The following is a 13,068-nucleotide window of genomic DNA, read 5'->3' as shown; positions in this document are numbered from 1 at the left end:
TATTTAGATTTTTTATTTTGGGTCCCGTTTTTTAAATTGGTCTACATTAAGGTCCAAAGGGTCCAAAATTAAACTTAGTTTGATTTTAACAAAAATTGAATTTTTGGGGTTCTTTGATATGCTGAATCTTAACATGTGTTTTGATTTTTGATTATGAGCCCAATTTTCAAGTTGGTCCAAGTTGGGGTCCAACAAAATTAAACTTTGTTTGATTTCAACAAAAATTGAATATATGGGGTTCTTTGATATGCTGAATCTAAACATGTATTTAGATTTTAGATTTTTGGCCAAGTTTTCAAGTTGGTCCAAATTGGGGTCCAAAATTAAACTTTGTTTGATTTCAACAAAAATTGAATATATGGGGTTCTTTGATATGCTGAATCTTACCTTGTATTTAGATTTTTTATTTGTGGGCCCGCTATCAAATTGGTTCATATTGAGGTCAAAAGGGTCCAAAATCAAACTTTGTTTGATTTCATCAAAAATTGAATTATTGGGGTTCTTTGATATGCCAAATCTAACCGTGTTTTTAGATTTTTAATTTTGGGTCCCGTTTTTTAAATTGGTCTACATTAAGGTCCAAAGGGTCCAAAATTAAACTTAGTTTGATTTTAACAAAAAATGAATTCTTGGGGTACTTTGATATGCTGAATCTAAACATGTGTTTAGATTTTTGATTATGGGACCAGTTTTCAAGTTTGTCCAAGTTGGGGTCCAAAATTAAACTTTGTTTGATTTCAACAAAAATTGAATATATGGGGTTCTTTGATATGCTGAATCTAACCATGTATTTTGATTTTGGACATTGTACCATAATAGGTAAATTAAAAAAATTGAAGTTCTTAGACCACATTCTTTCTGTGTCAGAAACCTATGCTGTGTCAAATATTTAATCACAATCCAAATTCAGAGCTGTATCAAGCTTGAATGTTGTGTCCATACTTGCCCCAACTGTTCAGGGTTCGACCTCTGCGGTCGTATCAAGCTGCGCCCAGCGAAGCATTTTATTGATATTGCTGCTCTAAAAAGCCATTTATCTGAAGTCCCATTTCTTATTACCAATAGTGGAAAAAATAGTGATCAACACCTGCAAAGATATACTACTGAAATAGGCATTCGTGAATAAAAATCCTGCATTGTATAAAACCATTGTAATTTTATCTATAAAACTGTATAATTATGAATGAGGTATAAATATATATTAGGTTTTTGTTTAGGGTAATGAAATTATAATTGATACAAGAGGACAACATTCTCTGCCAGATACAGTGAAGAAGAGAGACAGGGTTTACTTCAAAATTACTGACGTTGATGAGGAAGAAAAACAAATTCTTTTGTAAGTGATGATTTTTAATCTTTTTCTTTATAAAAAAAAGGCTCATAGCACTATTTTATAATAATATGCAGTAAATGAAAATACTATAATTTTCAACAGTACATTGACCATATATATTCTAAGTTGAAGTATTTCTCTAATAAATTACAACTTTTCCATGATTTTCCAGACGAAAAAATAGCATTAAAGGGGGGGTCTGATCCCAGATCCAGCTTATTGATTTGTCAGAATCCCGTATCCCGCTTATCATTGCAATAATAGCGCTTGTAATTTCACATGTCCCGCCCGACTTCGTTTCCCGTTTTCACGCAAAAATGATTTGACTTTCACGTGTCACGCTTAAAAATATCGGCCAATCCCGCGTCACGCTTAGACCCTATGAGACCCACTTAAAAGCACTATTTTTTTCTTTGGGATTTGCTTTGTGCATAAGGTGTGGCATTTGCCTTGTCTATCCTTAATTTAAAATTTTGTCTTTTAACATATCTGCCTACTTTGAGGTATAAATAAGAAATTTAATCAGTATGACTACTGGGTAAAAAATGTGAATCAATTTATCAAATAGGACCAGTGAGGATCAGTACAGAATCTGGTCATTAATATTTTGAAAGTTCTAATTTTTTATTTTTTATAAATCTTTAGAAGTATAATATATTTGGAATATAAGTTATTCTTCTTTAATTATCATATTCTGAAGTCTAAAAAAAAATTTCAATTTGATTGTTTTTGGGCAAAATCTTAAGATATGATTAAGCAGGCAATTGTTTACATTGTTTGTGAATGGTTAAAGTATTATCCAAATCTTCACCCACAAAGTCATTTTGATTAGTGTCAACTATCTGTTGCTTACTTATAAAATGAATTTGAAATTATTGCTATTTATGTAACATTTCCGTTTCAAAAGCATGAAGGCAAAATATTTGACAATCTTACATTGAAGTAATAAAAGATATGCCAGGTTTCAATATAAATTAAATTATTTTTATACACTAAAAAGATTTCAGAGGTTGTTGAACACAATGCTAAACTATTTGAAAAGAAAATTTATGTTTGAAATTATTTTTATTTTAGACAAGAGGAGACATACAGATCTCAAAACAAACAAGAAATGATAAATAGAAGAATTCTAGATGGTGTACAAGGTATATATTTCACTACACATCAAGTTCAAAATCCTGACTGAAATTTATATATCTTTATTGTAGATTAGAATTTCTCTCAATTTGTTGGTTTGCACAGTATTTTTTAGTTACTGTGAATTCAAAAATTAATGCTTGTATTTATTATTGCGAATCACTGGTTTTTTGTCGAGCCTGCGACTTTTGTCGCAGAAAGCTCGACATAGGGATAGTGATCCGGCGGCGGCGTTAGCTAACTTCTTAAAAGCTTTATATTTTAGAAGGTGGAAGACCTGGATGCTTCATACTTTGTATATGGATGCCTCATGTTATGAAGTTTCCGTCAGTCACATGTTCAATGTCCTTGACCTCATTTTCATGGTTCAGTGACAACTTGAAAAAAAAGTTAACATTTTTTGTAATGTTAAATTCTCTCTTATTATAAGTAGTAGGATAACTATATTTGGTATGTGCATACCTTGCAAGGTCCTCATGCCCGTCAGACAGTTTTCACTTGACCTCGACCTCATTTAATGGATCAGTGAACAAGGTTAAGTTTTGGTGGTCAAGTCCATATCTCAGATACTATAAGCAATAGGTCAAGTATATTCGGTGTATGGAAGGACTGTAAGGTGTACATGTCCAACTGGCAGGTGTCATCTGACCTTGACCTCATTTTCATGGTTCAGTGGTTATAGTTAAGTTTTTGTGTTTTGGTCTGTTTTTCTTATACTATATGCAATAGGTCAACTATATTTAGTGTATGGAAATATTTTATGATCTATATGTCAGTGGCGCAGGTTTTATTTGACCTTGACCTCATTTTCACAGTTCATTGCTCAGTGTTAAGTTTTTGTGTTTTGGTCTGTTTTTTCTTAAACTATAAGCAATAGGTCAACTATATTTGTTGTATGGAAGAATTGTTAGCTGTACATGCCTGCCTGGCATGGTTCATCTGACCTTGACCTCATTTTCATGGTTCATTGGTCAATGTTTAGTTTTCTTGGTAAATGTTAAGTTTATTTGACAGTTGTAATAAAGCTTTATATTTAGGACTATCAACATAATATCAGTGATAAGTAAAGAAGGCGAGACATTTCAGCGTGTGCACTCTTGTTGTAAAAATGTGAGATATAATTAATGCGATTGCAAAAATTTTGTGAAGGAAAATCCCTACTGAAAATATGAATGAAAAATTTGAAGCTTCTGGGAGACAATTACGCATTGACATTATAGCCCATTTTAGTGACAGATTAATTCTTTCACCTGTATTTTCGATAGCCCGTTTGAGAGAAAAGTTACCTGTTTAAATAATACTCCCCATAATATAACAGTGAACAGTAATGTAATGCTAGCTTAGGTTTAAGGAGATAAAAGTGCAATATGCAATGTTTTTTGGATACTACTATCAAATTACAAACAACAACATATTTATATAAAAAAGAAGTATCGATGAATCTGAACCTTAATCTAGACAATATAAAGAGAAGGAACAGTTTGCAATTTTATAAACAGAATTGTACAGGGAGGAGCACATAACCTACATTCACTGGGATATCCATTCCAAGCTATAACAGACTTTTAACATTTGAGTTAACTTTTTAGAAGTTTAATGTTTTATTTTAAATGGACATTGTATTTTTTTATGTTGTGCCATTTTGATATCAATAAATTTATTATTCTTCTATAATTGATTTCTGTCCATTCCGCCAAAATTTCCATGGTAATTTTCTAATTGAAACCACAAAGAAAGATAATTTTAAAAACTTTTTCACTAAAAAAGAAGACTTTCCTTAAAATTCACATACCAGTAATACAAATCTAAAAATTTTGACTATGGAGATCACTCTTCCTCTAATCATGGCTTAGACCTATCAACATGAACTAAAGCTCAATAAAATAAAGAATACTGCCATTTTGGATAGGTGATAACAATATTATATACAAAGTCTATGCATTAAATTTCATCTCAATGTTACAGAGGAAGTGAGAGAGAGATTGAAAAAGAGAGGAATAAAAACAGTGACTGGTTTAGGGAGATATTACAGAAAACTGGATAAAACAGGTTCCGGAGTACTGTACAAGTTTGAACTGGAGAAAGGATTGTTTACATTTCATATAGAGCTACCTCCTCAGGTGAGATTTCTTCTGCTTAAGTAATTATAGTAGACATGATTCCCCTTGAAAAATTGATCCATGTAAGCTTATGAAATGAAATAATCTATATTAATGTATATATATTTCTTAGTATAATAGAAAAGAAAGGATATAGGGTATCCATCCATGAAACAAAATCCGTCTGTGCACAGCAAAAAACACAAAATGCAAAGGAACAGCGCTTTATTGCTGTTCTTCATCTCACTGCAGGTTTCAGACAGCCCCTAACACCGGTTTGAGCAGAATTCTTTAACGATCACTCTACAACTGTGAACTTAAGAACAAAGCCATGGAGTAATATTAATAACATAAATCTGGCAAAGAAATCAAACATGTACTTTCATAATTTAGCCCAGCAATCACACGGCCAAAAAACAATATAAACATTTAGACAACCACAGGGAACATCATGATATATGTATGTCACACAATGGTGTCAGCCAACATCATTGACACTGGTTAGGAAAATAGCGATAAACAGATTATCTATGGTCTCTCAACTCCAGGAATTTCTAGTCTACATCTCATATCAGAGTTATCTCCCTTCCATGAGGTTATAGCTGAGAAATTCCCTCTTGTTTTCAGAACCATACATACTGTTAATTCAAAAATTTGTTAGTGCATTTGATTATAGTGATTTTTTGAACAATTGACAAAAATGTGAGATTAATTATTGGGATTTCAGCAAATGGTGTATTCAAACAACACATCATTGTGAAACTAACAAGTTTAGCAATGATAATAAAAATTTTTTTTTTTTTTTTTTGTAATCTATAATTATGTAATGAATAGGAGAAAAGCTATAAATATTTATTATATGTTTTATTTAACATATGTTTGTTATTTTTGGTGTTATTTGGATTATGAATAGAATATAAGTTATTGAATTTGTACAGGTAGTATTTACATAAAAATTGTAATCTTTATTTTTGCAGGATTTAGACCAAGCGTTTGATGTGTTAGATCCTGATGAGACAGGAGAATTAGATTATAGCGTCTACATGAGAGGTGTTATAGGGCAGATGGTTGAATCTCGTAAAAATCTAGTCAGGAAGGTTGGTGTTGGTTCATTAAGTTGTTTTTAAGGTTTTGATCATCAGCCTTATGCAGTTAAATTTGATCAGTTTGTTTTTTTCACCTGTGACTACAAAAATGTACCGGTAAATATGTTTTTGTTGATTAGGTGTGTTAATGAAGAAGAATTTATATACCAATAGTGTATGATATCATAGGTTTCATTACAAGTGAAAATTGGATATCTCTTGATATTAACTTTAGATATTTAATTTCAATGAAATAATTTTCAGATTAATTTTGTTCATATACTGTAAATTCAGAAATGATTGCGTGCATTTATTATTGCGATTTTTGCAGAATAGACAAAAATGCGAGATTAATTATTTCGATTTGCTGTAAACCTGCATACAGATATATTTGGCAGATATAAGGATGCGAGTTCTTATTATTGCATTTCTCACCCAATCGCATTATTCGCAATAATAATAACCTTGCAATAATTTCTGAATTTACAGTAGATGTTTGTACACTATATTCTTCCTGTTTGCCCAAAACGATATCTTTTAAATGTCAGGCACACACACACATATATGAAATATTCAGCACATTTATCTAAGCAATTACAAGTCAAAGTTTTTGGTATATGGCACCAATCATCCTCAGTTTTTGTTATACAATGTACCATGTGACATGTTTTCAATTCCTTTGATATTCTACTTCCTGTTTGCCATCTACTAGTCAAAGTTATTGGTATATGGCACCATGCATCCTCAGGTTATGTCATACCATGTGACATATTTTCAATTCCTTTGATATTCTACTTCCTGTTTGCCATCTTCAAGTCAATATTATTGGTAAATGGCACCAAGCATCCTCAGGTTTTGTTATACCATGTGACATTTTTTCAATTGCTTTGATATTATTCTTCCTGTTTGCCCAAAACTTATATCTTTAACTGAAAAATAATTTTAACAACATTGAGCTGGGATGTAATTGGTGGACAATAGCTCACAGTGCATCTTGTTAATTTTCCTGCAAAGCAGACTTGACATATCTGTGTTAACAGTTACATATATAATTTATTTTATTTAACCAGGCCTTTAGAAAAATAGATTCACAGAAAAGAGGAGTGATTACCGTTAGTGAGATCAAGAAATATTTCAATGCTAGTTTTCAGCCTCCTTATAAACAAGGTAAGAAAAATATTGGGCAGCCATTATATAACATTGAAATTGTTGTACATTGTGAGTCGAAAGATTTTTGAACAATAATTTAACTGTTTTTAGTCAAAATATCTATTAAAAAAATGTCCACGATGCATAGTTAGTCTAGAATATGACAATATGGAAAATGTTATCCACTAATGAGGAGTCCTGTTTTAATGGTTTCCTTTCTGATAAAATCAGTATAGCAGTCTCTCCTAAATGTAGGATGCACAGTGTTATCCCCCTGTATGCTTTTTAACTTTGAATATACCAATTATAAAGTAAGATTGGCAAATACTTTTAACTTATAGCAAGGTACCAAAATTTACACTATTTTAAGATATGAAAAAAACCAAAAACACCAATGATCGAATTAAATTAATATGATTTTTGAAAGCATTTATTTAGTTTGTGAGTGTAGGTTGAATTTACACATCAATAAGTTCCTTCAAATTAACCTTTATTACTCAACTAGTCTTTGTTTATGCTTCAATTGTATATGTCCTATTACTGTTATTAGTCCCCTACCGACGAAGTCGAAGGGGACTTTAGGTTTGCACTCTGTCCGTCTGTTCTTGAAGATATTGATTTGATATTTGGTATATAGTTTTATCATGACAAGTTATAGATCAAGTTCGAATTTTGTTCCGGTCTGATGATTTAGTCCAGAGTTATGGTCCATGAAAAAACTCCATAACTAATGTTAGAGTACTATGTTAAACCATATAATCTGTACAAAGGGAGATAACTCATTTTTTAAAAGACATTCTTTGGTAAATTGTTTGAGGAATTTTGTGGCAGGTTTATACGTTATTTTGTATAAACTAATTTTCTGAATGCTACATGTATATATATATTTTTTTATTAAGTGAAATCCTTTAATTAGATACTAATCTATTTTTATTAAGGTATATATACATTACATTGTGTAGATAAAAGTTGTTGACATTTTATAGGTAAGTTACAAATCTATATTAGTTTGTGACAAATGAAAGAAAAAATATTTGGAACTATTAATTATATTTGATTTTAATTTGAAAATAGATATACATTGTATTACATCATATCTAATGTTAGAGTGTTATAGGTTTTCCACACTTTTTTTCATCATGCTTGAAAATATTGATTGACAATTGGTAAATAGTTTTATCATGACAAGTTACAGATCAAGTTCAAATTTTTTGTTTCGGTCTGATAATTTTGTGAAGAGTTATGGTCCTTGGACTTGAAAAAATTCACTCATATATTCAGTTTTCCACACGGTTTTTAGTCATGCTTGAAGATATTGACTTCATATTTTCTTTTTGTTTACACCATGACAAGTTATAGAACAAGTTAGCATTTTGTTCCAGTATAATGAATTTTTACCCGGTAGGGGACTATGTATTGCCATGCAATACTCTCAGAATGCTTGTTTTATATATGTTTTAACCATTTACACACAACTAATTTTTCAATACTGTGGATTCATTTTTATTCGTGGTATATCAATTTTCGTGGGTTTCGTGGGTCACAGCGAAACCACGAATTTAAGAATTCAACGAAGAATAATCCCGAGAAATGTGTATGCGGTCGGATGTTTATTTCCGGTTATGTTATGCAGTTCTATTATAGTGTTGACTAGCGATATAGATTGTAACATAACACGTGTTTTTAATGAAGACGATACAAGTATTTTGATTAAATCAATAATAAATATATCGAATATCAGTGATAATTTACTTTTTAAAATTGATTAAAACTGTTCATGGAAAATAACTGCAAGTTGTTAATTACCGTGTCATAGTTTGGTTTACTGGTGATTAAAAATCAATAGGATTAAGTACGGGGATATTGCCCGTAGGTAATATTGGTTATGACAGGAGCATTTATTTTCACACCTTTTACTTATATGACTGTTTATTATATCGTGATTAGGGAAATGAGCTTTCAATCATAGAGTTTTGAATGCCTTATAAAATTCCAACAAGAATTTATAAATTGTAAAACTAACAAGTAATTAGTTGTCTCTGTCCATTATTGTAATAGAAGTTTTTAATGAACACTTTAACCTAGAATGACTAAGCGAGGATTTTGACAATTCAAAACTTTTTCAATGAATTCCTTCTTTTTTGTTTGTTTTATTATTGATCAAACCAAGGAGGTTATATGATCTCCTAAATCAAAAAGAAATCCACGAATTACGTATCTGATTTTTTTTTTTTTGTAACTAGCGATCCACGAATTTACGTATACCACAAAACGTCTTTTTTTTTCTAACGACGAAAATTGATACCCACGAAAATAAATGAATCCACAGTATGCCAATTTTGAAATAATAATGATAATAATAATAATGATACAAGAACTCTTTATTTATAGAGGTAAAATAGTTAAATATAAAACTAATCCTTACTGATGCCCTAAATATGAAATACATGTAATAAAACGATCAAAAAAGCACAAAATACCAACATATTATGAGGTTATTATAACTGATACAAGAAGAAAATATAACCACATTTCCTATGGTAAACATGACAACAGGAAGTTACAACTATTCTTAATAAGATAACAACGAATACATGTATGAATAATATCATGTAGTTTTTGTATTAATTGAAAGGAAACCGTTGTAGTAGTGTTTAAGAGGATATTGTAAATCTGACTTCCTATTTATTTCCCATTTGATTTGATTGAAATGTGTATGAATAATATACATATTTTTTCCTTGTCATAATTATAAAAAAAAGCTTCTTCATTTTTTTTGTCTTGTTTAAGAATCCTTTTGAAATTTCATGTTGTTTTTTTTTTTTTTGTGTTTTCTCATTTTTGCCTTTTATCTTGAAAACTATAATAGATAAAGAGAAACTTCAACTAAAAAAAATAATCAACAAGACTAGATCATTTAGCCATAGCTCTGATTGTTTTATAGATAAATAGGATTAAGAGGGGATTCAAAAGATGCCCCCAAAATTACCATTTAAATTTCAAAATCAGTTAAGGATGTAGTATTTCCATATAATTCATTAGAAAAATTAATGACCAGAATTTTCAAACTGAGATTTAAGAGTATCGCAAAGGACCAGAACTTTACCAAAATTTCAAATTTTTTGGAATACTTTGAAAATTAAAGGAAATGATAGGTATATGTTATTGAGACAGCAGCTTATCAACAGAATAAAACAAAAGTGACATCTAGAGGTCAGCATTCTGTCTTCTGAAGTTAACAAGTGTCTTTACCAAATAGCCCTTATTCTAGACAAGTTATGACTGAATTTAACAGGGGGCTTCTGCGGATGAGTGGTTTATTATTACATCTGCTGTATCATTAGCCAGTCAAAACTAAGATTAGTAGTTGATACCCCAATTGACTATGATTGCTTGTTTTCCTGCCAAAGGTCAGTTGTTCTCTCCAGGCACTCCAGCGTTCTTTACCAATAAAAATCTGCCGCCAAGATATAGCCTATTTTACTGAAAATGGTGTTTAACACTACAATCAATCAATCATATGAACTTAGCGTGGACTACAATAGAACTGCAATCAACACAAAATTCCTTTCAGGACAGAAACACTAAAAGATATAAAGACAACCATTGATATGGTTCTGGGCTTTGAAATTAAAATGTGAAGGCTGTTTTTATAGTACAATGTACTAATTTACTCAATCAAAACTTCATGTCGTGAAAAAACACCATTGTCTTTACTTTTGGTAAAGACTCCTAAAGTGGATACCTTGGTATGCGGGGTTGTCAATAAATATCATCAGTTAAAAAACCAATATGACAACAATACTTCATGAGACTGCAATTTTATTAAAATGCTGGTCGACATGTTTCGCCTGTCAATCTTTGAATAATTTATAGATTTAAAAAAAAAATTAAAATGCTGATCAGAAAAAGCACTGCAAATGTAAAATCAATAATAATGTTTTTCAAGAGCTTTACTGGACTGAAAAAAAGCTAGTGCTAATAAAATCATTACAGTCAGGCTTTTACCACATGACTTTGACTTGTAGTTGCTGAGATAAATGTGCTGAATATTTCACTATGAGTCATAGTATCTTTTTAAGGACACCTAGAATTTTCAATCTAGATGCATTGAATGTATTGCTAGTATTATTATACCCCACGCAACGAGTTGCGGAGGGTATAATGTTTTTGACCCGTTCGTCTGTCCGTCTGTCCGTCTGTCCGTCAGTCCGTCAGTCCTGTTTCTTGTCATCACAACTCCTCTCAAACCACACAACAGAATTTCACGAAACCTTTTTAGATAATAAGGACATACTATGTAGTTGTGCATATCGACAGGAAATTACGATTCAATTTTTTTTCTAGGAGTTAGCCCCTTTGAACTTATTTACTTTAATGTACTACTGCAACCTTTTGTCATCGCAACTCCTCTCAAACCACACAACAGAATTTCATGAAACCTTTTCAGATAATAAGGACGTACTACGTAGATGTGCATATCGACAGGAAATTAGGATTCAAATTTTTTTCCAGGAGTTAGCCCCTTTGAACTTATTTACTTTAATGTACTACTGCAACCTTTTGTGATCGCAACTCCTCTCAAACCACACAACATAATTTCATGAAACCTTTTTATATAATAAGGACATACTATGTAGATGTGCATATCGACAGGAAATTACGGTTCAATTTTTTTTCAAGGGTTACGCCCCTTTGAACTTATTTGCTTTAATGTACTACTGCAACAGTTTGTCATCACAACTCCTCTGAAACCACACAACAGAATTTCATGAAACTTTGTAGATAATAAGGACATACTATGTAGATGTGCATATCGACAGGAAATTATGATTCAATTTTTTTTTCTTATACATTTTTTTTTCTTACACATATCATGGAAGTATTATATTTACAGGAACTCCAACAAGCGGACTTCAAACGTTTATAGTGCGATGCCGCAAAATCGTTAAGTATCTGTTAATTAACTCGACATGTCTTATGGATGCATGGGTTCCGATCAAATTTTTGGAACCTCGTGAATGATCGTAATTACGGAACATACCGAAATAACCGGATGTGTACTTAATTGTCAAGGAAATGACATTTACCGACCATGTGAATTACAAATATAATGTCAGTTTTTACGGGTTTTGCTGCTTAATAACAAATAAAAAGAAAAGAAACGAAATCCCCGCGACTGTTTTCACAGATTAAAAAAACAAACAAAAAAAAACTGAAGAGTAAAAATACTCACAAGCCATAAACATTTCAGTTTAAGTTACAATCAATTTTAAAATAGTAAGATTTTTATTCATGAGAGGGCCGTTGGCTAAACACGCATAACTGTTATATACATGTTAGGCTTGAAAATCATAAAATTCTCATGAAAAGTAAACGGAAAAGTTTTTATCAGTAATTATAATCGCGTTTTACTGCTAACTTTGACAAATATTTTACTGAAGTGTTTAATGAAAGAATTTCCAACAAAAATTTAATCCACTAAAAAAGTTGGCCAGGGGGGGTGGGGACGGGGTTAAAGAGCTTTGATCCGAAAAAATATCAGATATTTCATGCAATTAAACAAGAAACAAAAACATAAATTGCTTAGCATACGGTGTTCAGAACTGTTAAGCTTTTAAACACATAAATAAATTCTAATTTGGTTTCCATGATAAAAAAAAATTTAAACTGCTTAGGGCCCATCATCATGGTGATCGTTCTTTAAATGCATACAGAAATATTTAAAGCCATCTGTAAAAATAAATCTGTCAGACGTCAGAGTAATCTCGGACTAGGTTGAATGTTTAAGGTTGTTTACAACTTTGGATTAATTATAAAAGGTGTAACAATTCATCTGCATGTCTCGTAACCTGGTATTGCTATGTAGAGGTCATCACATGCGTGTAATTATTAACCTCTTTTGGTCTTTAAAACATATTTGATAAATAAGTTAATAACATTTTACGATATTTTACGATAGAGAAAACCATAAATATTTGTGTTACACTCGATAAAAGTTTACAATCTTTAACTTAAAATTTGAGTTATCAGGCACCATCCGGCTCACTACACGCGCATCACATTATTTTCTGCAAACACTCTACTTCAGAATCATGTAATTTTCATAATCGGATATTTCTTGATTTCCAAGTTCCAATGATTAAAACATACTCAACAAAACTAAAAATAAGCTTGCCCTCTTTCCGAATGCAGTTAATTTTCTTATGTCATTCTGTTAAATATGGACCGATTTTTTCGATCTTTTCAGCTTTGTTCTTCATTT

The 13,068-nt window shown here is 31.1% G+C and overlaps 1 protein-coding gene across 2 annotated transcripts in view; it reads left to right on the top strand.

The window, feature by feature from the left end:
* LOC127736470 (calcyphosin-2-like) overlaps positions 1-13,068 on the top strand; it is a 32,886-nt gene that overhangs the window by 16,033 nt on the left and 3,785 nt on the right. For both annotated transcript variants that reach the window (XM_052247022.1, XM_052247023.1), the window contains exons 12-16: positions 1,218-1,336; positions 2,408-2,478; positions 4,436-4,590; positions 5,547-5,666; positions 6,725-6,821. In XM_052247022.1, coding sequence (XP_052102982.1) covers positions 1,218-1,336; positions 2,408-2,478; positions 4,436-4,590; positions 5,547-5,666; positions 6,725-6,821 — 562 coding nt within the window. The remainder of the gene's footprint in view (positions 1-1,217; positions 1,337-2,407; positions 2,479-4,435; positions 4,591-5,546; positions 5,667-6,724; positions 6,822-13,068) is intronic.

This window comes from Mytilus californianus, unplaced genomic scaffold, assembly GCF_021869535.1.
Source record: "Mytilus californianus isolate M0D057914Y unplaced genomic scaffold, xbMytCali1.0.p SCAF_31, whole genome shotgun sequence".
NCBI classification, from domain to species: Eukaryota; Metazoa; Mollusca; class Bivalvia; order Mytilida; family Mytilidae; genus Mytilus; species Mytilus californianus.
Note: the sequence above shows the minus strand (reverse complement) of the source record. Positions and strands in the feature narration are given on the sequence as shown.